Here is a 22493-nt window from a genome sequence, read left to right on the forward strand (position 1 = left end):
CCCCCCCGCCCGCCCGCCAATTCCGCCTTAGGGCTTGAGGGCAAAAGGAAGGGCGCCCGCAGCTTCGCCGCTTCGTGCGGCGCATGCTCACAACTCTCTATGGTTGAAACGCAACCCCTGGGCCGGCCTTGGAACCCCCGTTTCCTGTTTTGCTCCCGCGACTTCCGGTGTCTGCGGCTGCAGCGTCGGCGGGCGGGTGTCGGCATGGAGGCCGTGGAGGAGCTCGACGTGGACGTCGAGGGGGACGTAACGGCGGGGGGCGCCGGAGAAGCGGAGCCGGGGTGAGTGCAGGGTGGGGCAGGCTTCGGGCGTTGATGCCAGGCTCCAACCGCAGCCCCTTCACTGGCGGCGGCTGCCTCAGGCGGGCCATGGCTCTGACCGGGGCCTCGCCGGGGGTTTCTGTCACCTCAGCGCCTCGGCCTCTGGCAGGAGCCTTTCGCGGTGGGTGGGAGGGAGGTTTCTTTCTCCTCTTGCATCTTTATGGAAGTGCTCAGATCTCGCTCTGGCCTCACAGCCTCGGCCGTCAAGTCAACCTAAAGGAGGAAGAGAACGTGTATTCTACACCCGTGTGTCTTGGTTGTGTGAATGCTACCAGAGCAAGGCATGCCTCCCCGTTCTTATGGAGGCAAGACAGAGAGTAGTCTGCTTGGCACCCTCACGCGAGGAAGTGTCATACCCTCCCGACATTTCTCCCATTAAAACAGGGACATCCTATTCCAGGCCCTCCCAACATTTCTCCAGTTAAAACAAGGATGTCCTAAGGAAACGCGGGACATTCTGGGATCAAATCAGAAACGGGGACTGTTTCTGTAAATCCAGGACCGTCCCTGGAAAATAGGGACACTTGTAGGATCTGTGATGATCCCCTCAACAGGTTCTGACCTGACCTACCTGACAGCTGGTGGGTGGGTTTCTCTCCTGGAAATCTTCTGGAGGAGAAATGCAAGGAGAGTTCTGACACCTTGAAGACATTTAATGGATTTATTATAGCACAAGTTCTTATGGACTTAAGTCTCACTTCATTTGATGCGTTGAGTGTCATCAGTTGCTTGCATGCATAATTCGTGGGAGGGGGGCTTCTAAAGCAGCAAGATCAGGGGAATATGAAATGCAAAACGTACACTTCAGATAGGGTTTCAGTGTGTGTAAGCACAGTGGTGGGTTAGCAACTGCTGACTTAAATTAATTCCTTCCTAATTTTGACACACACCAATGCATAGTCACAGCACTGTCAAAACGCTTAAATCAGTATCCTTCCTATTTTTCAGTTTAGATGGATCTTCTGTAGCGCAGGTGTCAAAGGAATAAGTATGAACTTCTTACATTAGTTCCTCTAATGTAGATCACGTTCCCTCCCATATATTTGACAAAGGGAGCACTTATTTTTTTAAATAAACAATTCCTGAGTCTCAGGATTTGATTTCCTACTTGTGAGAATTGTGAGGTAAAGCATCATATGGATACATCATATAATAGTTTAAAAATTGTCTCTGCTTAAACGTTTTGCACCTCAAATTTATTATTTCTTGTACAAGCAAGGGGGTATAGGATTGGGTGCAAGGTTTTGAAGCATTGCAATGTATGACATTTACCAAGCATTAAAATGCTAGTAGAACTTCAGCTTCTGAGAGGATCAGTTTTTAAAGTATGTGGCTTTTTTATTTCATTTCAGAAGCTATGAAAATCCTTCATCCAGCTTACTCCAAGATCATTACCTTGATTCAACTTGGCGAACTGATATGGGTCTTGTAAGTGTCCAATGAAATGGACTGTTAACTCTGAGAGATCTTTTTGAAGACATCTTAAGAGGTCTTTCTATCATAATCACTTCAAAAATAAGTTGGGATTCAAAGGGCATAATAAAAATACAACTTGTGTTGCTCCATGGAAACATACCGAAGTCTTTGAATGATCTGTGTTCCCAGCTAGCTGTGTAAAACAGCTGATTGCTACCTGAATTTTTTATACACAGATCTTGTTCAAGTGCTTGCACAAGGAGTATTGCTGTTCTGTACATGACAAGGGACCTCCAGATTTCAGCCATGAAATATAAAGAGGTGTCATGCCTGTGTTCTTTACAATATGCTTATTGAAATTCTTTTCCATGTTCTTTTATCATAGTTTTTAAGAAAGGTATGGGACCGCCTCTCCTGGTATGCCCCTCAGAGGACCTTGCAGTCTGCAAATAATAACATTTTGAAGGTCCCGAGCCTCAAGGAGATTAGATTGGCCTCGACCAGGGCTGAGGCCTTTTTGGCCGTGGCCCCAGTCTGGTGGAACGCTCTGTCAAAAGAGACCAGGGCCCTACGGGATTTGACATCTTTCTGCAGGGACTGCAATACGGAGCTGTTCTGCCAGGCTTTTGGTCAAGGTTCAGTCTGACTCCCCCTCCCTTTTCATAAGAAATTGGCCTCCCAGTTTTTTTAACAGGCCCATATAAATTCAGCACAAACAAGTTGGGCCTGGTGAGCATTTAAGGTTCCCAACCCTAACCTGTGGGTTGCTATCTGAATGGATTTTATTCTGATCCTGATCTGATTTTAGGATGTATTTTAATTGATTGCCTGATTTTATGTTAATGTGTTATACACTTTATGTTAGCCGCCCTGAGCCCGGTTTTGGTCGGGGAGGCTGGGGTATAAATAAAAATTGTTGTTGTTATTATTATTTGTGCACCACTTGAGATTTCTGTTAATCTTTCAAATTCATTATTTGCCACAAATTCCCTGGGAGATCTTGAAAATTTACTTCTTCAGTTCAGCTCTGCATCTGAAAATGAGAAGCCTCTTTTCTGGGGTTGATGTTGGAATTAATATATAAAACAAGTGTTCCATAACTTATGTTTTTTCTCCTAGCCATGGAGTCTTGATAGCACAATTAGTGAAGAAAACAGGACTGCCATTGAGAAGATGTTGTTGGAAGAAGAGTATCCTTTACTTATTAATCAGCATGACAAAATAGAATCCTCAGCCCAGTAAGAGCTGTAGTGCAGGATTATAATCAATAGACTATACTTAGTGATTAGAAATTGCTCCCTGACTACCTGTTGGAAACGCTCATTAATCACCAAGGTGCCAGACATCTCTGGTTTCTTTAACAAGAGAGCCTTGCTGTTTCTATCCTTCTACTTGCGTCTGATTAATCATTAAGGTCTGGTGAATTAACATGGCTCAGTCAGCAGGTTTTTGTGTCCTTTGAGTAGTCCTTTGTTTTTTATTCATTTTCAATTACAGTCCAATAATAGCCTCATTATAACAATACCAATTTATAATACAATTATTAATACCAATCATTCAAATACCAAATTATTTAATTTAGATAAAGTGGCCCTCCGCATGCTAGATTTGATGATTTTCTTTATTTCTGCATTCCAAAATCTTATTACCGTATTTTTCGCTCCATAAGACGCACTTTTTTCCTCCTAAAAAGTAAGGGAAAATATCTGTGCGTCTTATGGAGAGGATGGTGGTCCCTGGAGCTGAATTGCCCAGGGGCCAAAAGAGGATCATGCTTTTTATTTTACTAAGAGAAAAGGGGGTGTTGAAAGGACCCCGCTCAGCAGCTGATCAGCAAGAGATCGTGAGAGAGATAAGAGTCCCGGCTCCCTTTCAGCCCCGCCCTCCTTTGTTGAATGTGCTGCAGAGGGAGGTTGTTTGTTTCCCCAGGACATGTGACTGGCTGATTAGATTATCTGTCTGGAAACTGTAGAAAAGGCTCCCTTTCCTTTAGCAGCTGCAGAAATGTGAGTTAAACCCCATAAAAATGGGGCTTTTCCTCTTTGCTTTTCCCCCTTTGCAAAAGGAGCTTTGCTTTTCCCCCTTTGCAAAAAAAGCTGCAAAACTTTTAGCTGATCCTCAAAAAACCAGGGCTTTTCCCTTTCCAAAAAAAGCTTTTAGCTGATCCTCAAAAAACCCAGGGCTTTTAGAGGAGGAAAACCAGAAAAATATTTTTTTGCTTGTTTCCTCCTCTAAAAATGAGGTGCGCCCTATGGTCCGGTGCGTCCTATGGAGCGAAAAATACGGTAGTTTCAGTAACATTCCAATCATAATAATCCCTTATACCAGTGTTTTTCAACCTTTTTTGGGCAAAGGCACACTTGTTTCATGAAAAAAATCACGAGGCACACCACCATTAGATAACAATAATAGCAGTAGTAGTAATAATAAAAATGATAATTCTTCTCATGTCTGAATTGAGCATGTGAAGATGGCACACCTTGCCCTGCCCCCACCAGGCTAATAATAATAAATAACAACTATAGTACTAGTCAGGACTCTCCCCCCAGCCACAGGAACTCAGTTCTGGCACCTCTCAGGTGGGCGCCTTCGCCATTATAAGAGAACGAGGGAAGGCGTCCGTGATGAGTTCCAGGCTCCAGCACCTCTTTTTCTAGAAAAATAGCATTGGTAGTACAGTAGTAGTAGCAGTAGTAATAATAATAACGATGACAACAAATCGCCTCATGTCTGAAGCGAGTGTGTGAGGAGAGCGCGCCTTTTCTCCCGCTCCCCCGGCGGCGGGACCCTCGGCTCTGCCAGCCCCGCAGGTGGCGGTGGCGGCGCTTCGTCCCTGTCCTGCTCACCTGGCAGGCCGTCACCTCCCTGTCGTCGTGCAAGGCGACCGGTGGAGCCTGCCCGAGGCAGCAGAGATAGAAGGTGGTGTCATAGCGGCGGCTGCCTCGCCCCGCACGGCCCACGGGGGTCAGCCAGTTGCTCCACTCGCGCAGTGCCCAGATGTTGGGCACCCGCAGCCGCCACTCAGCCAGTTCCGAGGACGGCGGGAGGCGCTCGGCTGGCAGCAGGCGGGCGGGCCAGCGGTGGTAGCGGCGGCGGCATCAGCCACCGGGCCGGGCAGTACCAAGAGGACTCCGGCTTCTTTGAAGGCCTCGCGGATGGCCACGTCTCCCGGCAGCGGCGAGCCCAGCTCCGGGCGCTCGGCGGTGAAGAGCGCCGCCCTCGGGCACTCGCCCCGCCCCGCACCGAGCCCAGTCCGCAGCGCGGCCCGCCTGGCGAAGACGTGAGCACTGGGCAGGAAGGCGCCCGCAGCCGCCGTGGGCCGAGGGGGAGACGCGCCCAGCCCACCTGCCGCTAGCAGCAGCGTCGCCACCTCCCGCCAGTGCCGCAACCGCCAGCCCATGTTTTCCCACGGCACACCAGGCAACATCTCACGGCACACTAGTGTGCCGCGGAACAGTGGTTGAAAAACACTGCCTTATACAACAACTGCAATATTAATAACATTAATAATAACATTAAATGATTTATAAAATTGCAAGTGAGGAACTCAGACTATATCCTTGTTCTTCCTTTGTGTGGCAGTTATTCTGTCCGTGGTGCTTCTGCTTGTCCTTGTAACATATTACTGTATATTCTGGCGTATAAGACTACTTTTTAATCCAGGAAAATCTTCTCAAAAGTCGGGGGTCGTCTTATACGCCGGGTGGAGAATCTGCGGTCGAGTATATCTCAAACTCTATATTTTAACTGGAAAAGTTGGGGGTCGTCTTATACGCCCAGTCGTCTTATACGCTGGAAAATACGGTATGTCTTTCTTTTCCCTGATGGTTGCTCTTATCCATCATGCCTTGGGCGGAGCTGATATCCCATTGTTGTACCAGAAATTTCTGCATCGCTCCATCCCGTGCTTCATTGTTTTGCACCAAGAGCTTTAACAACTGCTGCAAACGTTGCTCTGTCCCAGTAAATAAACTGTTGTCACCATTTTTCCTCTCAGCCTGGGAAGAAAAGTGGTCTGTCGAACTGCAGAGAACTCAATAAAGAACCTTATCAGTTCCTTAGCAGTTTGCAGACTCCTTTCATCCTTCTAACTGAAGATATATGAGCAACTATACGTCCAATTAAATTGAATTCCAAGCCCTTTTAGCATTATTCAGTTCACTTTGTAATTAATAAAGGCATAGAGGGTTTTCTGCAGGCGAAGTGCTTTTGCTCTCAGCGCCTCCCTGCCCCCCACATTCCATGCCGGAGCAAGAGCCAAGTACCAAGATGAACTGCGAGTGAAGCCTATTCCCCCCAACCCCTGGTTGAGGCCAACAATATCCTGTCATGGGGGTTGCCTTCATTAAGGCAGAGCAGATCCAGAAGCCCCCAAAACACCTTTTCGTGTGTTTATTTCTTTGTGCTTCTTTGAAATTATCTCAAGACGGATGTCTAAAATAAGTTTCAGGAAATTTTGCCCCTTTTGGTTTTTCTTTTTCTTTGTTTTGTTTGTTTGTAATTTTGTAATCCCAAAACAGCTGAGGTTAGCTTGTATTAATTTAAGAACAGCAACTTATTTCAAGAAACAGCTTTTAAATTCTCATGTTGTTGTTGTTATTGAAATGGGCTTGTTACTTTTAAAAGATCATTTGCAAGGTTACTGTGGTGAGTGCTTGCTATTTCTCTCTCTCTGTTCTTCCTCCAACCTGTTACTGAGAGTTGCACAGTTGGTATCAATTTTCTGGCTTTATACTTTAATTGTAGACATGCTTAATAGGGAGTAAGCCTCATTGGATGTAGTTGGACTTACTTCTGACCTTTGTAATTCTCTGCATTAAATAATATTCTGCTGGTTTTGCAGTTAGTTTATAGCTAATCCATTTACTACAACTTACAATTCATTGGACTCCAGTTACAGATTTTTGGTATGATAAATTATTAAGTATGAAAACAGTAGCATGCAAAGAACCTCATTAACAGTACTTTAGAAAATCCTTAATGAATTCCAGATACTATCTGTCTAGCAAATCCCTCCCAGAAAAAATTTGGCATGAACTGAAGGAAAGTGATAAAAAGTGCACGAAAAGGTAATGTAGAGTGTAATATTTCAAAAAGGGGGGAATTTGTGTTGAAAAGACTCACCATCTTTACAAACTTGAATTTGTCTTGTTTTGTACTTTACAGCCACAAGAAAGAAGCAAAAGTAACGTATGTACTTCTAATATCATGGCTAAGAATTAAGTGATTGTACTGAATATCTGAATACCTTTTGGACTCATGTTGATGCTTTTTTTTTTAAAAAAAACCCCTGCAATAATTGCTTTTTAATGCTGATTTCTTTGTTACATACCCTGACCCCACCTCCCACTTTTTAAAATAAATAATAATCTAGTTTTCTATTTAGGCAGTTGACTAAAATGCCTATACCCAGTTTCCAAGTATATTTATGTGCATGTTAATTCTAGTGATTGGGGTTAATTTAAAAATAATAATGTACGTTTAGATACTGTTTTCTGGCAACTTTTTGTTTCACACAAAGGCATTTTGCTTTATTTTTTATGTAAGGATACGCTTACCTACAAAATCAGCTAGTGGATCGCTGAAGTGGACAGTGAAAGAAAAAGAACTATTTGAACAAGGACTGGTAAGTTTTTCCTGTGGTTAATGTTTTTAAAAGTAGTAAATGCTATTAGAAGTGGAAATCTCAATGTTCTTCAAGTTATTAAAAGTGTTTAAGATACAGTTGTACTGCATAGCATGTTATTTGTTTTAAAATGTAACAAAGTGTTATGCAGTGTACCTTTATCAAAGAACTTTAATACTAAAATAGTTTCATGCTGGATGAGATTCCTATGCAAGCCGACATTAATTTTTAGATGAAGTGGATTACTCATGTATGGTATTTGTGCCTAGCTACTCAATGGGATTTTTTTAGCCATGGGCTCAAGTACTTTTCCTTTTCCTTCACTTTCTCAAAACTCTTAGCTGCTATCTTAACACATTTCTCTTGGTAAAAAGCTGCCACAGAGTGGGAGAGAAATAGGTTTTTAGTAAGCAAGTAACTTAGATGGGGTCAAAAAAGCAGTGGAAGCTTCAGATGATATATTAAATTGATTTGTTTTGACTTAAGAACTAAAGTCATGTTTACTTTCCATTAGGCTAAATTTGGCAGAAGATGGACAAAAATTGCCATGATGATTGGAAGTCGCAATGTTCTCCAAGTAAAGAGCTTTGCCAGGCAGTACTTTAAGAACAAGGTAAACTTGATATAACAACTTTCAGTTGACAGAATGGCTTAGTAGCAAACCTAGCCAACAGATAACTTAAAAAGGATGACTTTGTTTGAACCTTGCTTTTTAAGTCTCCCACAGCAAATGATTTTTGCTTTCAATTTTAATTTCCTGTAATATTGACCACCTGCATTTTTCAAAAAGGACTTTTAAATTTGATTAAACTTTAAGGGAGAACTCTACTGTTCTTTGTCCACTGTGGACAGAGATCAACAGGGTTATTCCCTATCAACCTTGCTCAGACATGAGCAGCTGCGGTCCATAAGAGGAGGACTCTTACCGTACATCACCATATTGTTCAAATCCCTGCAACGGGGTGAGCTCCCGTTGCTCGGTCCCTGCTCCTGCCAACCAGCAGTTCAAAAGCACATCAAAGTGCATGTAGATAAATAGGTACCGCTCCGGTGGGAAGGTAAACGGCGTTTCTGTGGGCTGCTCTGGTTCGCCAGAAGCGGCTTAGTCATGCTGGCCACATGACCCGGAAGCTGTACGCTGGCTCCCTCGGCTAATAAAGCGAGATGAGCACTGCAACCCCAGAGTTGTCCGCGACTGGGACCTAATGGTCAGAGATCCCTTTACCTTTAATGTCTGAAGTAAGAAGCACATAATTTTCTTTTCCACAATCAAAAACAGCTGGATAAGTTTTTAGCTGGCAAATGCTAAGCTGTGTTAGAAATTCATATTATTATTTGGTTTGATAAGCTTTATGTTTTCCTTGTGAATGTCATTATCTGGGTGCATATACATTTTAAAAATAGAGCAGTTATGGGGAAATTCACCAAAATTGGCAAAATTAAAGGTCTTTTGAAAGAGGGCCCAGTTTTTATTAGGAAATTTAAGAAATCAACAAACAACCAGGACTTAAAATTAATATATGTCTCTTTTTAGCTACTGTTATTCTTTAGACTTTCTTACTTTGTCATGCTTAACTCATTTTAATGTACTTCTATGTTAAGGCAAAAACGGATGGCTCAGAAAAAGTGGAACTGCAGCAGTATGTCAATGTTCCTCTTCCCAGCGTCAGTCAGGATGATGAAGGGAAGGTGGTGTCATGGGCACTCTTAAGAGGTCGGGCAGACCCTAATCTAAATGCAGTGAAAATTGAAAAATTATCAGATGATGAGGAAGTAGACATTACAGATGAGGTGGGTGAGCTACTTTGCAATGTACCTCAGCAAGAAGCTGGAAAGTCTGATTTATTAGATATTCCAAAAAGTCCATCAGGAGAGAGCAGTTGGACAGAGCCTATCTTGGATTCTGCTGGACACATGCCTTCAGTTCTGTTAACATCAAGATACATTCCAAAGCCAGAGCAGAGCACAGTTGAGAGTCTAGAGACTGCAATGTCATGCTCCGAGAACAGTGGTCATGGAGCCATGCTTTCAGAAAATCAGAAATGTGATGGGAAAGGAATTTCTGATGATACCGATTGGTTTCCTAATCCAGAGAATTGCAGAGAACAGAGAGACTTCACTGAAAACAGTCTTCTTTTCCATCCTTCCAACCAACTGGAAGAGGAGAATCAGATAGATGCAGAGGAGCTCAAGCCACCAGATCAAGAAGTAGAAATAGATAGACAGACTGTACTAGAAGAAGAAAAGCAGGCAATACCAGAATTTTTTGTGGGACGACAAGCCAAAACACCTGAGCGCTACCTGAAAATTAGAAACTATATTTTGGATCAGTGGTAAGCAATATAAGCCTATTGGAAAATTATACAGTGAGGGGAATGTATGCAAAGCAGCTGTGTGGATATTTAATATCCTTCCTTTACGCAATCCATTTTCCAGACAAGTGATAGCCAGTTCCTTTATTGACTGCAGCTGGTTGATTGTATCCCCCTCCTTTGGAGCTTGACCAGGGTGGGTCATTGGTTAGCTCAAAATTACGCATGTTTTGTGTTAGCTTGCTTCGCCCCAAAAGTAAGGAACCTGCCAGACCCTCGTCATTTGGTCCATAAGGCTTTGTTGGCCAAGCCACACCAACGTGTCCTACACCTGATGTCATATATGATGTCTTGTATGAGGCATGAAAAAAATGTGAAAGGGAGCCCTGCACACAGCAAGACAAGGAAAGTAGCTGATTGTCGGGGCTCACATAATGCATTGCCTTACCTTCATGGTCGGGGCTCACATAATGCATTGCCTTTACCTTCATGGTTTGATTTCAGAGCATGTGGTCAAAAATGGGACATCTGACATGAGGTGATGGATAGGTGGGCAGCAGTGCCCACTTGTTAATACTTGGCTCATGGGGAGTTGGGAGATAAGGCTCTGGCTTAGCCCATGAGAGACGACTTCTGTCCCAGGTGGGCAAATCTCTGCATGAGTGGAATGGTTCATATTTAATGGACTCCTACTACCCCCACTAATGGGATACATCAAGAAATATCAAATGCTGCTAACTTAATTGCCCAGGTAATGCTTTATTTTATCATTTATGGTGGTCTTTTATTATAGGGAAAGAATCAAACCAAAATATCTGAACAAGACTTCAGTACGCCCAGGGCTGAAGAACTGTGGGGATGTTAACTGTATAGGACGGATACACACATACCTGGAGCTAATAGGAGCAATTAACTTTGGTTGTGGTAGGAAGAAAACTTCAGTCTGTTCATTTAGTTTTATATTTTTATTCTGCTTTTTCACAAGAGTCTCCAAAATTGCTTGTAATATTCATCAGTTCTATCGTAACATATTTACTATATGGAAACTAAAACCAGAAAACAAATGGGCCATGGAAAGCATATGGGGGCACATTTAGAAACATATATTTTAAAATTCTGAACAGAAAGAGATGGAAAACATGACCAGTGTGGTTGTTGGTTGAGGCAGAAGTTAGTCCAGAAGGTGCCATGTGGCAATCCTTCACTTTCTCTTAATTATAAATTTTACCCCAAGTATTGTCCTTTTCTTCTATGTTGCAGCCTATACACCAGACTTAAAAAATATGTTTATGGTAAAAAAAAAGGACTGCTGTTTAATATTCCTGTTCTTTTGAGTCTCTCATGGTTACCATGGCTGTAGTGGTGTCTAGAAACATGTGACTTTCTTGGACAGGTTAGTCCTCCTAAGTGTTAGTCCTGTTGCCATGGCAGCAGGCTATAGCCAGCTAACCTCATTTGACTGCCTGCATAGATGCTCAGAATTTACATGTAGTTTTGTTTTTGTGTCCATTCCCCTCCGATAGGCTTCAGAAACCCTTCCTTTCCCTCTCTTCTTACCCAAGTTCCTCATCTGTGGGAAAGCTAGAACAAAAAGCAAAGCTTTAAGCTCAAACCTATCCTGCAGTCAAGGTCAAATGGATCCCCCAAGAACCACAGGAAGAAGTTGTACTGGGTCAGCTAAGAATGTAGCTGAATGGAACATAGTTGAATGGCAAGGGGAAGCTCTGCCATTATGTGACCCAGTTTGCTTGTCACATTAAATAATGCTTCTAAACAAACTATGGTTTTAATACTGTGAACAAGCAGCATGCTAGATCACACTGTGCAAAAGTGTCTCCGTGTCTATTAAAATACTTACTAAAAGTCCCTGAGGGACCCCGCCCCCTGATCTACGCCGTTTGGGCCTAGCTTCGTTTTTGGATAAAGCCATTCAATATTTTTTCACATTAAAAAGGACAACTCTTTATCCTTTCTTTTCTTTCTTTTCTTTTAAGGCTTTGAGAAATAATTGGACCAGTAGTATACATTCAGTGAATAGAAGCTAAGAGACACCTGCTGAAATAGTATATTGTTCTATATGGCCTAAATGTCACTGCTACCTCATATCATTCATGTTTTTTCTCTTAATTTTCCTTCTAGTGTTGTCTGTGTTTAGCTCTTGGCTTAGTTGGCTCAGGTGGCTAAACATTAGGTGGCATTATTGTTTTATTAGTGAGACACTTACTTAGTCATGTCATAACTTTCATGTTGTGAAGAACAATTTAAAAGATTTATCTTTAACTCTTGGTGATTAGAATTCAAAGACATTCAAGAGTAAAGCCATCATTTGCTTGTGACAACCAGGCAGCTCACTTCCTATGCATCTGAGTTAGTTCTCTTGCTCATTTCTACAGAGCAGGCGATATATAATAGACCACAGCAAGTTGACAAAATTCGACCTAGAGAAGGCAAAGACACCATAGAAGCATATCAGCTTGTGCAGCGGCTACAGTCTATGGTAGGATGGAAATGTAATTTATGTGCCACATTTCTTCTTTTATTGCCTTTTGATCACATTCCTGCAGTGTGTGACTATGGTATTGCTGATTGGGAAGCAAACTAGAGTACCTTTTCTCACAAACTGCTTAGATCTTTCTGGGCTAAATAAATTATGTATTGGAGTTCTGTACATAGTACTATTTTTGTATGGGGCTTTTTAAATTATACATTGCTTTCAGGAAAGAATGTTTGTCAAATACATAAAAAGTGGCTCTTTGGATCCAGTGCATTTCACTTCATTGACTGAAATCAAATAAACCATCTTTTAAGAAATCAAGTGAATATGAAAGAAATGTATATGCAAGGTGTGTGTTTATGTGTATGTCCAGCAGCTGTAATCAGATGCATTTTTACTTTGATTCAGCATATACCTTCAGGGGTTTTTAAAGCTCCACTGAGTATCTCTACCATAAGTAGAAACCTTGCAAATGATTGGTGCATAGAAGCAGAAGTACTGGATTCTGTGCTTTATGGAGTGAATAAATGGCAGTGCTGGTTCCTTAATTCTTATAAAGCATGTTGCTGCGCTATCTGTTGCCGGCTTGGAATTGGCCCACATCATTTTGGAGTATAGTAATGCAACGTTCACTATGGGCCCAGGTGGCTGATTGCTTAACCTTGACACAGGTTCAAAAAGTAGGTTCAGACCAGTCCAAGTAAACCAGTGATCTGTATTCAGAAGCTTATTGTGAGCATGCTAATCCACATTCTGCTACTCCACAACAATAATGTGAATTGCTTATACAAATGCTGCTGACTTTATGCCCTTGAACAGACCTGCACATGTGTTTCTGTTTGCCGCAGCGTACAAGGAGACGGCGCGTCAGAGACCCCTGGGGAAACTGGTGTGATGCCAAAGATTTGGAAGGACAGACTTTTGAGGTAACATCACTTTTAAACTTTTCTAATATTTTTCAACAACTTGCGAAAGTCAAGCTGTTCGTGCAGTGATACACTTTTATTTAATTATGTGAGCTGTAACTGTAACCCACCCTTTGAGGTTTCAGGGTGGCTTACAAACATTTAAACTTAAGTAAAAATATTAAAATATTGCAAAATATAAGGATAGAGGATTGAGAAGTCGGGGAAAATAAAAAACCTTTGCCTGATGCCAACATTGCATGAAGGTAGGAACAACATGTGCCTCTTTGGGTGAGCCCTAAATCTGGTGCTGACCTCTGTCACATCCCCTGTTACTTGCCTTTTATAAACTAAAAAGCTCCAAGTTTTGTAACCTTTCTTCGTAGGGAAGTTGCTCTAGCTCCTTGATCATTTTGTTATGGTGTCCTAAAACATGATTCAAGAGCCAGTGACCAAAAGTTCAGAACCAGAGGTCATCCATGAAATTTATATGCTGTAGGTTTAAAACAGGCAAAAGCATGAAGTGCTTCATGTAATGTGTGGGATAAACTGTTGCAGCAGTAGCATAAGCAAATAGATCTAAAGTTCGTGAATGAAAGGTCTTCATGTAAATAGGAGATAAAATACTTGGGTATGGGACTTCTGTGTTTCAAACCAGTATACTTCTTAACATCAAATACCACTGAGAAGCCATCTTTCCTGTTTCACGAACTTCCTTAGAACATCTAGTTGGCCACTCTGAGTGCTGAACTAGGTGAGTGAACCTTTCAGTTTGACATACTGTAGCTATCCAGTGGTCTTAACAGAAGCACTATGTAGCAGGTAGGAAAGAAGGCCCTTGTCTAGAGGTGGAGGGACAAAATCTTAGGCTGTTTCATAGTTTGCTTGAACTTGGAACAGTAAATGGGAAAGTGAAGGAAGTTCTTCAAGCTTTCTATAAAAACAAACAAAACAGCTACTTTTGGTCTTGGTTCCCTGATGCCCATCTTAACAGTGACAGCAGCTATGGGCACTTACTAAATTCAGGACAACTGAGGTTCAGTGTGCTTAAGCCCACTGATTGAGCTTCAGGCTGTTTTAACTAATCAAGATGTTTTGTTTTTAGCACCTTTCTGCTGAGGATCTAGCTAAGAGGAGAGAAGAGGAGAAGCTGAGACCACCGAAAGCATCTAAAGGACAAAGGCAGTCCAAAAGGTTTACATTTTTGTATATGCCTACAATATGTTTTAGAAAAAGTAGCTTATGTTACTTTCAGTATGACTCCTGCCTATCGGCAGCACTTACATTGTACTACTTCACTGAGCCCAAAGCGCAGTGCACAAATGTGGAGATATTCCTGTTACTCTTAAAAGCTACCACATAAGTCTACAAGTTCAAACAGTTTGCTAGTTTTGTATATAGTAATTAAAACCACAATAGAAAAAATGATTTATTTTTTTAAAAAAATGAGTTTTCCCCTTTATTAATTGTATATTTTCAGAGCAATTTTCTTTCATTTTATAGTTCATTTGATCCCTTTCAGCTGATCCCTTGCTGTTCCTTCACAGAAGAAAAACCAGTAAGTATGAGTTAATAAATAAGCAAGAGCACACCTTTGTTTACTTAAGCAAGCTTTCCTTATCATTTTTATCTTTTCAGGAGCCATTCCAAGTAACGGTAGCTGCAGAGGCACTTCTCATAATGGATTTGGTAAGAACTATACTTTATACTCACTTTCCCGATTTGTTTGGTTCACTTCAAAACACAAAGGGAAGGCTTGATCCATGCCAAAACCACAATTACCCTCCATATTGCTGCTGTTGAGACTACTGCTATACCATCTGCACCCTTTAACTGGCCCAGCTTTTTTTTCTTGGCTTACCTAAGGCATGGGTGATGGCTGTAACAGCCAATAATTTCTTGTTTCTGTAGAAGATGATAACCCTGAGAAAATCTCTAACCTGGTATGGGAATAAGCTGTCTTAAATGTGATGCTGCTGCACAACAGTATAATGCTTCTTATGAGCAGGGGTGATTATTCATGCCAGAAGAAAAACTCAGAATGTTAATATAATCACCTGCAAGGGAAAAGTAAATTCTATCTTTTAATACCTCTCTTGCTGAAATGGGGGAATATTTGTATTTTTGCTTTTTTCATCTGTCATTGATCCATAAGTAACTGTTGGAGCCTCAAGGATGCTATTTAGTGCTTTTCCCACTAACTAAGTAAGATGGCTGTGTAATTTTTGATCTTCACAGTCCCTTATGGGAGCAACTGACTTGATTTTTATCAGCACTGGCCAAAATGCCCAGGTAATGACCTGGTTTAGCCCCAGGAAAAGGGAGGGAGTACATAAAGCTCATTCACACAGCACTAAACCATGGTTTAGGGTTGGATCTAAATGCAGCATCTGTGTAATTATTGGTGATAAAGCAGAGGTATGAAGAGCTTTCAGGGTGTGGGTGGGTGGGGTTATCATACATGGTTTCACTACAGAACTCTTTAAGATATCCAAATGATATTTTCTTATGTCTTTAGCATGCCCATGTTTCAATGGCAGAAGTAATAGGACTGCTAGGTGGAAGATACTCTGAAACTGATGGAATAGTTGAAGTAAGTATCCTGCATGTTTAAAATTCAGTAACTTGAGAGCAGGCCTTATCCAGGGTGGCTCCCTGAATGTGGGATGCCCTTCACCTCAGGAGAATGGCTGGTGCTCACTGTATTGCCCTTTTAGCACCAGCTAAGACCCATCTACTTTTCCAAGCTTTTATGGATTTTTTTTTTGAACTACAGTATTTTTAAAAAAACTTTATTATTATTTTTATCTGGTTTTATCTGCTCCTTTGGGACATTATTATAACATATATGGTTTAATATGTTTGTAACCTGCAGTAATAAACATAAACACAAAACAGCCTTAATCTAGTCTAGTGCAATAGGCATTAAACCAGCCTGTTACAAGGACCAGATCTTAGTACCTGCTCACGTAACCAGAGGGATTAGAGGGAAACAGGATTTTCTTATGATTTATGGGGGCATCTCTGAGTTGACTGGATTAACCCCAGAGGCTATTGCAGCATTGATACATAAGTATCCTTTAAGCATTTTACTATATCCTTGTAATACTTTTACTGTAGTCAGTATGGAATTCAGGAAGCTGCTAGTTTTTTGCACAATGGAGCAGTCCTACACCCAAGAAGATGGTTCAAAGCAAAGTGTGAGTGAAGCTAGTGAAAAGTATACCAGATTTAAACTCTCTTCAGGAGCAGGGCTACATATGACTGAGTTGACTTAAGTGTAGCAGAGGGGAAACAAGCCTTTAAGATAGTGTTTGAGTTATATCACCCTTTTTGCTGTCTTAACTGTAATCTCTTGTCATGCCAGTTTAAGTTCAGCCAGGCTCGGGGGGAAATATGCCAGCGTATCTCTTGCTGGAACACAAGCATGAGGAGTTATGTCAGCATAGCCTGACTACCCTGAGAACCTCCTGGCTCAGGTGGCTTTCTGCTGGATGCTAGCCCTGTTCATCCCAACAGATTTTGCTCTGTCGGATTGCTCCCTATGTGTATTGTCCTCAAGAATCAAACACTACACCACCACTGAATTGTAAGGCCTCCAATCTGATTGGTTCATTACAGATTTGCGCAGCAGAACCGTGCAATAGCCTCAGTACAGGATTGCAGTGTGAAATGGACCCAGTATCTCAAACACAGGCATCGGAGACACTTGCTGCTAGAGGTTACAGTATTATTGGGTGGTATCATTCTCACCCTGCCTTTGACCCTAATCCTTCAATACGAGATATTGATACCCAGGCGAAATACCAGGTAACACCCACCCCCCACCCCCACCCCCGGATGTGTGTGTGTTTGTGTATACAAGGGGACTGACTTTGCTTTATTGATGTTTCATTTAATAATGTTGAGCAAAGGAAAAGTATAAATGATGTAAATGATAATATTTCAGAGTACTAGCCAAATAATTTATTGACCATTTAAAGTGACTACTTCTAACTGTAAGATGTGGGGTTATCAGAAAGCAAATTTGCATTGCATTCTTGATTATTTTCAGAGACACACACTTAAAATAAAATAAAATCATTGCCCTTTTATTTTTTTTCCATACAGAGCTATTTCTCCAGAGGTGGGTCAATGTTTGTTGGTGTGATAATAAGTCCTTATAATCGAAATAACCCTCTTCCGCATTCCCAGATTACTTGTCTGGTAATCAGTGATGAGACCAGTCCTGATGGATCCTATCGTAAGTGTTTTTAAAAATTATTCTTAATGCCTGTCTGCTTCCTGTCTTCATCATTTAAGTTACATTTTGAAAGAGGAAAAATTTGGTGACTGGTAAGACAAGGGAAATAATATATATATAATTTAAAAGAAAGAATAAATATAATACAGTAGGCTGCAGCCCTAACCCTGGTTACTTACAAGTAAGTCCCATTGGATTCAGTAGAGCTTCCTTCTGTGTAGACATGGTTAGGATTAGAAACTTTTGGAATATAAGATTTGCACTGTAAATAATATGGGGGTATTTTACTGGAACGGAGACAATAATGTTAATCTTCACGGAGAGCAATCACTGCATTATTTAGGGGGTTGTGGTAAGGGTGTCTTTTAAGAAATGAATATAGCAATAGCACAAGATGATCAGGAATCAAGGATTCATTTGAATCACTGTGTTAAGAAGATAAATGTTTTGGAGTGATACCCAATGTTAGTTAGAGTGGAATTGTTGAGATTAGTGAATCTAAGTAACTTACGTTCACTGACTGCAGTGAATTTACTCTACAGTAGATTGATATTGCCTTCTGTGTGTAGCATTCCATGGCCTGGTTGGGATGGAACAATGGAATCAGGATTTAGGGCTTCAGATTGCACAAATTCCTTGCACCCACCTCATGCATGCAAATTCCCCACCCCACCCCTCTACCCAGATGCTGAAAGGTAGATTAAGAACACTCCTGAGTTTGTTTTAACTAGAGTTAATAATGATAAGTTGTAAATAGAAGGGTCAGGTAGGGAAGGAAATTCATGCACATGGGGTGGGGGTGGAGACAGCACGTAGATTTGAGACTATTCCCTGAACACCAGGTCCTGTTACAGTTCAATCTGGCCCAACTGTTTAACCTTGTGCTCCTTGTTTCTACTTGTATACAACTTCCCTCTATGCTGCAAATTATTGCTTATCCTATAAGCGGGGGGAAACCTCATCAGTGTCCATGAAATATTTGAGAGGCTGTAAATATAGGAAGCACTTTTTTCTGAACTTGAATAATCTAGTTAAACCTGAATCTTAGAAAATACTATTATTCACAAAACAATTTTGATAAACGTTAAGAATAAATATTTTAAAAATAGAAACCTGATCATATGGAATAGGGTGGAAATCTAAAAGTGCCAAAGTTAGTCTTTAATCTCTCAGTGAGAAAGCTGGTCTTGAATTCCCTCTTGATATTACCATTAATACTTTCCTTAGCAGATATCCTGAGCATGAGGACAATTGCAGTTTGAATAAATGAAAATGCAGAATTATCTTGCTGTGGAAAGAGGGGGAGGAAAAAAAGTATTGTCAATTTTAGCCATTGAAGGTTTACATGTGCAAAATGTTGTGCATATGAGAGGGGGGGGGAAGCCTAGTGCTCTCCAGATATGTTGGAACTACAACTATCAGCCTTGGGGTAATGGAAGTTATAGTACAATACATATGGAGGGCACCCAGTTTGGGGAGCCTGGCTTAAACAGACATTTGTCATGTGATACAGGACTTCAGAAATAGAAGTCCAGTGCTTCAGATCAGAGTTTTACTTTGCATTCAAACAAATATTTCTACTTCACAAAATATTGTTGTTAACCCTAATTCTGGGATTGAAGCTACTTCAGGCTACAACTAGGCTAAATGGGCTCACTCTTGACAGTACATGGCTGTTTTATGTGCACATATTTTTGCTCTTCTCAGGGATGTAAGATACACATGTCAAAAAATAGGAAGTGTAATATTCCATGCATAATATGTTTTAATGGCTTGCAGGCCTGCCATACAAGTTTGAAGTGGGACAGATGTTGGAAGAACCTAAATGGGAATTAGTACTGGAAAAAACACGATGGATAATTGAAAAATACAGGATGTCTCATAGGTGTGTGGCTGCTTGCATTTCAGAATCTTGTAGTAAGCCAGTTCCAAATTACTGTATTTGCATTTCAATACAGAATGTTTTTATATATCGACTGATACAGTGTTGTCATATTTTTCCAACAGCTGGGTGCCCATGGATAAAATCTTTCATAGAGATTCAGATTTGACCTGTCTGCAGAAGGTAATAATTGTAAATACTTTGCTTCTTGCCTATAAATACCTAAAGAAGTCTAATCTTGTCTAGTTATAATAGAAATCTTAAATATTCGTGGAACTGGATTGAAAACAACAGGCATATGCAAAAGCTACCCAAACGTAACTAATGTTTGTTGGCTACTAATGTTTTGTGTTTTCCTTCAGGGTGGCTTGTTGTTTTGGTTTTTGCAAATGGGTTTCAAAATGTTTTCGTAAAAATGTCTTTTGATTTAATTGTTACATTTGAGGATGGGCTACGAAATAAGATGTTTTCCTGTCATGGGCATCATTTTGAGGTGCCTGGCTCTTAATAGTGGAATGGGTGTCTTACATAGGCAGTGAAAAACAAATTTTAGATGGTGCTGTGCAGAATTGTTTTTCTTGGACTGTAGATAAAGATATTAACAAATTAGAGGGGTTCTTTTGCTTTGGTCAATTTTGCATGGATTTTGGTAAAGGATACTTATAGAGTTATGAACGTTTGTGACAAGTTGCACATATAATAATACATGTTAGTAGATTTTAAAGTTCAAATGTGTTAACACACTGTAGGATTATTCACTGCTTTGAGAGTTCTTTGAACAGAAGCCAGCTGTTGAATGAATGAAAGATATGTGTAAGTGGGTCAGATTCAGTTAATGCTAACATATATAAAGCAAGTCCTCAAGGTGTTTGTATTAAGGAATACCAATAGATTTGTGATGGCTTTTCTTCCTAAATGTTGCTTCAATGCTGGTTTGTTTGTTTGTTTTTTCTTCAATCTGAAACTAGTTGTTGGAGTGTATGAGGAAGACTCTAGGCAATGTGGCAAATAGTTTCATCGCTGAAGAATTCCTGGCACAGCTAGAAAACCTATTCCTTTCAACATACAATAATGAGAAATGGAATAATACTACTGAAGAAAATAGCATGTGTCCAAATGACCTGCCAATATGATAGTGCTGAAAAGAATAAATGCTCACTTTATTATAAAGTGTCCATTCTTGAACGTGACAGCATCCACTGCGGCTCAAGAAAATGACTGTTACTGAAAGACAGTGTGAAACAATCATGACAAACTATCTGATCTCTGACGTAACTTCTAATCTTCTGAAATTATGGTTGTGTTGGAAAGAGATGAATGAACTACTTTGTCAGCCCACCACCTGGATAGAACAGTTGTGCCATTTGTTGCCCCCAATAGCTGAAGTGATAGTGTTCTGCTTGCACCAAGAGCTATTAGAAATTTGATGTTAACATAAATTAGCTATATTGCTTACCTTGTGCCATTTTAGGGAACACCCCCGTGTTATACATTTCAGTGTCTAATGTATCTGCAAGCACATTTTGTCCAGTGGATAAACGGAGTTGTATTGCATATTGCTGAAATCAGGAAAGGATGGGAAACCACTAGACAACAGTGATAAGATTTCTCACTCAGCCTTGAGTTCCTTACTTGATGTGTGCCCAGCCCATTCAAGAGGCTTACTGCTTTCAACAGAAGTCTGCAATAGCAAAACAATATTGGACTAAAATCCTTAATATCACATTCTTCTGTCCAGATTAATTGTATAGATTTGCAGAGTTTGGGTGGCCTTGTTCATTTCTCAAGAACTAGGGAAAGACGGCTGAGACTTTCCAAACAGAAATTAAGACTTGTGCTTAAAACATTCCCTTGACCCTTGAGTATCGCAACTCAGAATATGTACTTAATATGAAAAGACATACAAAGGAGTAAGAAATTTTCTGAAGGATTATAAAACTTTATTCTTGAATCCCAGGTGGACTTTTTTATTTTTACCCTGTGGAAGTTATGGATGAATGTGCAACATGTTCCACTTCAGCCCCTTTAGTTCAGTATTAGAATATATTTGACTCAGTAATCATCTGCATGCAAGGGACCCTATATCATAGTGCACTAGGTGTATTTGCATTGCTTTTGAAATATTACCTGCTACTTGACTCCTTAGACCATTACGACTTCCAAGTTGCATGTGATACAATGCCTCATCTTCCCCATTGAAATTCTATCATATTGCTAAATAATATTTGGGAATTCCTCTGGATTGGAATATCCAAAACCATAGTTTATGTTTTACAGAGTTATGTGATAATCATATTGCAGCTTCTAAATTTTATTGTTTACATCCTTATTGTAATTCCTGCATATTGCATAGGACAGCAATGTAAATATTGTATATTTGTACAGAAGAGAATTACTGGACTATTTGACCCTCACATAAAAGCACAATACAGGTATATTTGCCCGTGGTGTCTTTATCAGAAATTGAGAAGGATTTTATCATTAAAACAATGCAAAGAACTCTTCTTGCTCACATTGCCCCTTCAATAAATTGTGTGAAGATGTTTCCAATGTTGTTTGGCTTCAAATTAGTATTTCTGTACATAAAAAAATTGAAAAAATTGCCATGAACATTGCAGATTTATTTGTTTTTCTCTCATAGATTTGCATTTAGGAGCATCATTTTGTATCAAATAATTAAGTACTAAATGTCCTGGGGTTCAACTAAACAGTACAAGATCAATTTCGATTTCTAATTGCACATATTCCGATCAAAAAGCCAGACAGACTTTGTTGCTTGTTCATTGTGTGTAAATATTAATATTTTGCACCGGCCACAAGATTTGGTCTTCATCCTGATTTGGCACTTATTTGGAAACTGGACTACTTCATAGTTTGAGTCAGTTCTGGGTCCAAATTTGCTTTAGAAAAATGAAGCTTAAGTCCCCCTATCGTTAATCAAAAGTGGCTGAGGATTTTTTTTCTCCTTTTCTAAATAATAATAATAATAATAATAAACATTTATTGTCACTACACCACTGTGTACAGTGAAATTAAACGAGCCCCCTCCCTCCCCCATACACTCAGTCTTGTTTGCACTCTGTGCTTTTTGGAAGTCAATTGCACCACTATTTTTTTTCCCCATTCAGCAGCCCAACAGCTGTTCTTTAACCTGTTGGTGTGACTCACTATACTTCTATATCTCCTGCCCGAAGGTAGGAAATTAAAGAGATGCTGGCCGGGGTGTGAGTCGTCACTTTTGACAGAATTAGATAACATATTTAGGCAAAGTAGCCCCTCCAGAGTGCATATAGCC

The 22493-nt window shown here is 40.5% G+C and overlaps 1 protein-coding gene across 3 annotated transcripts; it reads left to right on the forward strand.

Annotated features, from left to right (window-relative positions):
- The first annotated feature begins 160 nt into the window (after window positions 1-160).
- On the forward strand, window positions 161-21752 carry MYSM1 (Myb like, SWIRM and MPN domains 1). Of its 3 annotated transcripts, none has more exons than XM_033151995.1 (20): window positions 161-281; window positions 1673-1748; window positions 2856-2926; window positions 6728-6805; window positions 6903-6926; window positions 7284-7362; window positions 7877-7975; window positions 8965-9695; window positions 10468-10598; window positions 12068-12171; window positions 13017-13094; window positions 14179-14267; window positions 14577-14631; window positions 14712-14762; window positions 15592-15666; window positions 16695-16883; window positions 17184-17199; window positions 19096-19201; window positions 19324-19381; window positions 20167-21752. In XM_033151995.1, exons 1-20 carry the CDS (start codon window positions 205-207, stop codon window positions 20329-20331), a joined length of 2352 nt encoding a protein of 783 aa, XP_033007886.1. In that variant the 5' UTR covers window positions 161-204; the 3' UTR covers window positions 20332-21752. The 3 variants fall into 3 exon arrangements, with proteins under 3 accessions (XP_033007886.1, XP_033007884.1, XP_033007885.1); XM_033151993.1 differs by having other exon boundaries at window positions 162-281; window positions 17184-17316; XM_033151994.1 differs by lacking the exon at window positions 6903-6926 and having other exon boundaries at window positions 162-281; window positions 17184-17316.
- Window positions 21753-22493: the final 741 nt, after the last annotated feature.

The sequence above is a fragment of the Lacerta agilis genome, chromosome 6 (genome assembly GCF_009819535.1).
Source record: "Lacerta agilis isolate rLacAgi1 chromosome 6, rLacAgi1.pri, whole genome shotgun sequence".
NCBI classification, from domain to species: domain Eukaryota; kingdom Metazoa; phylum Chordata; class Lepidosauria; order Squamata; family Lacertidae; genus Lacerta; species Lacerta agilis.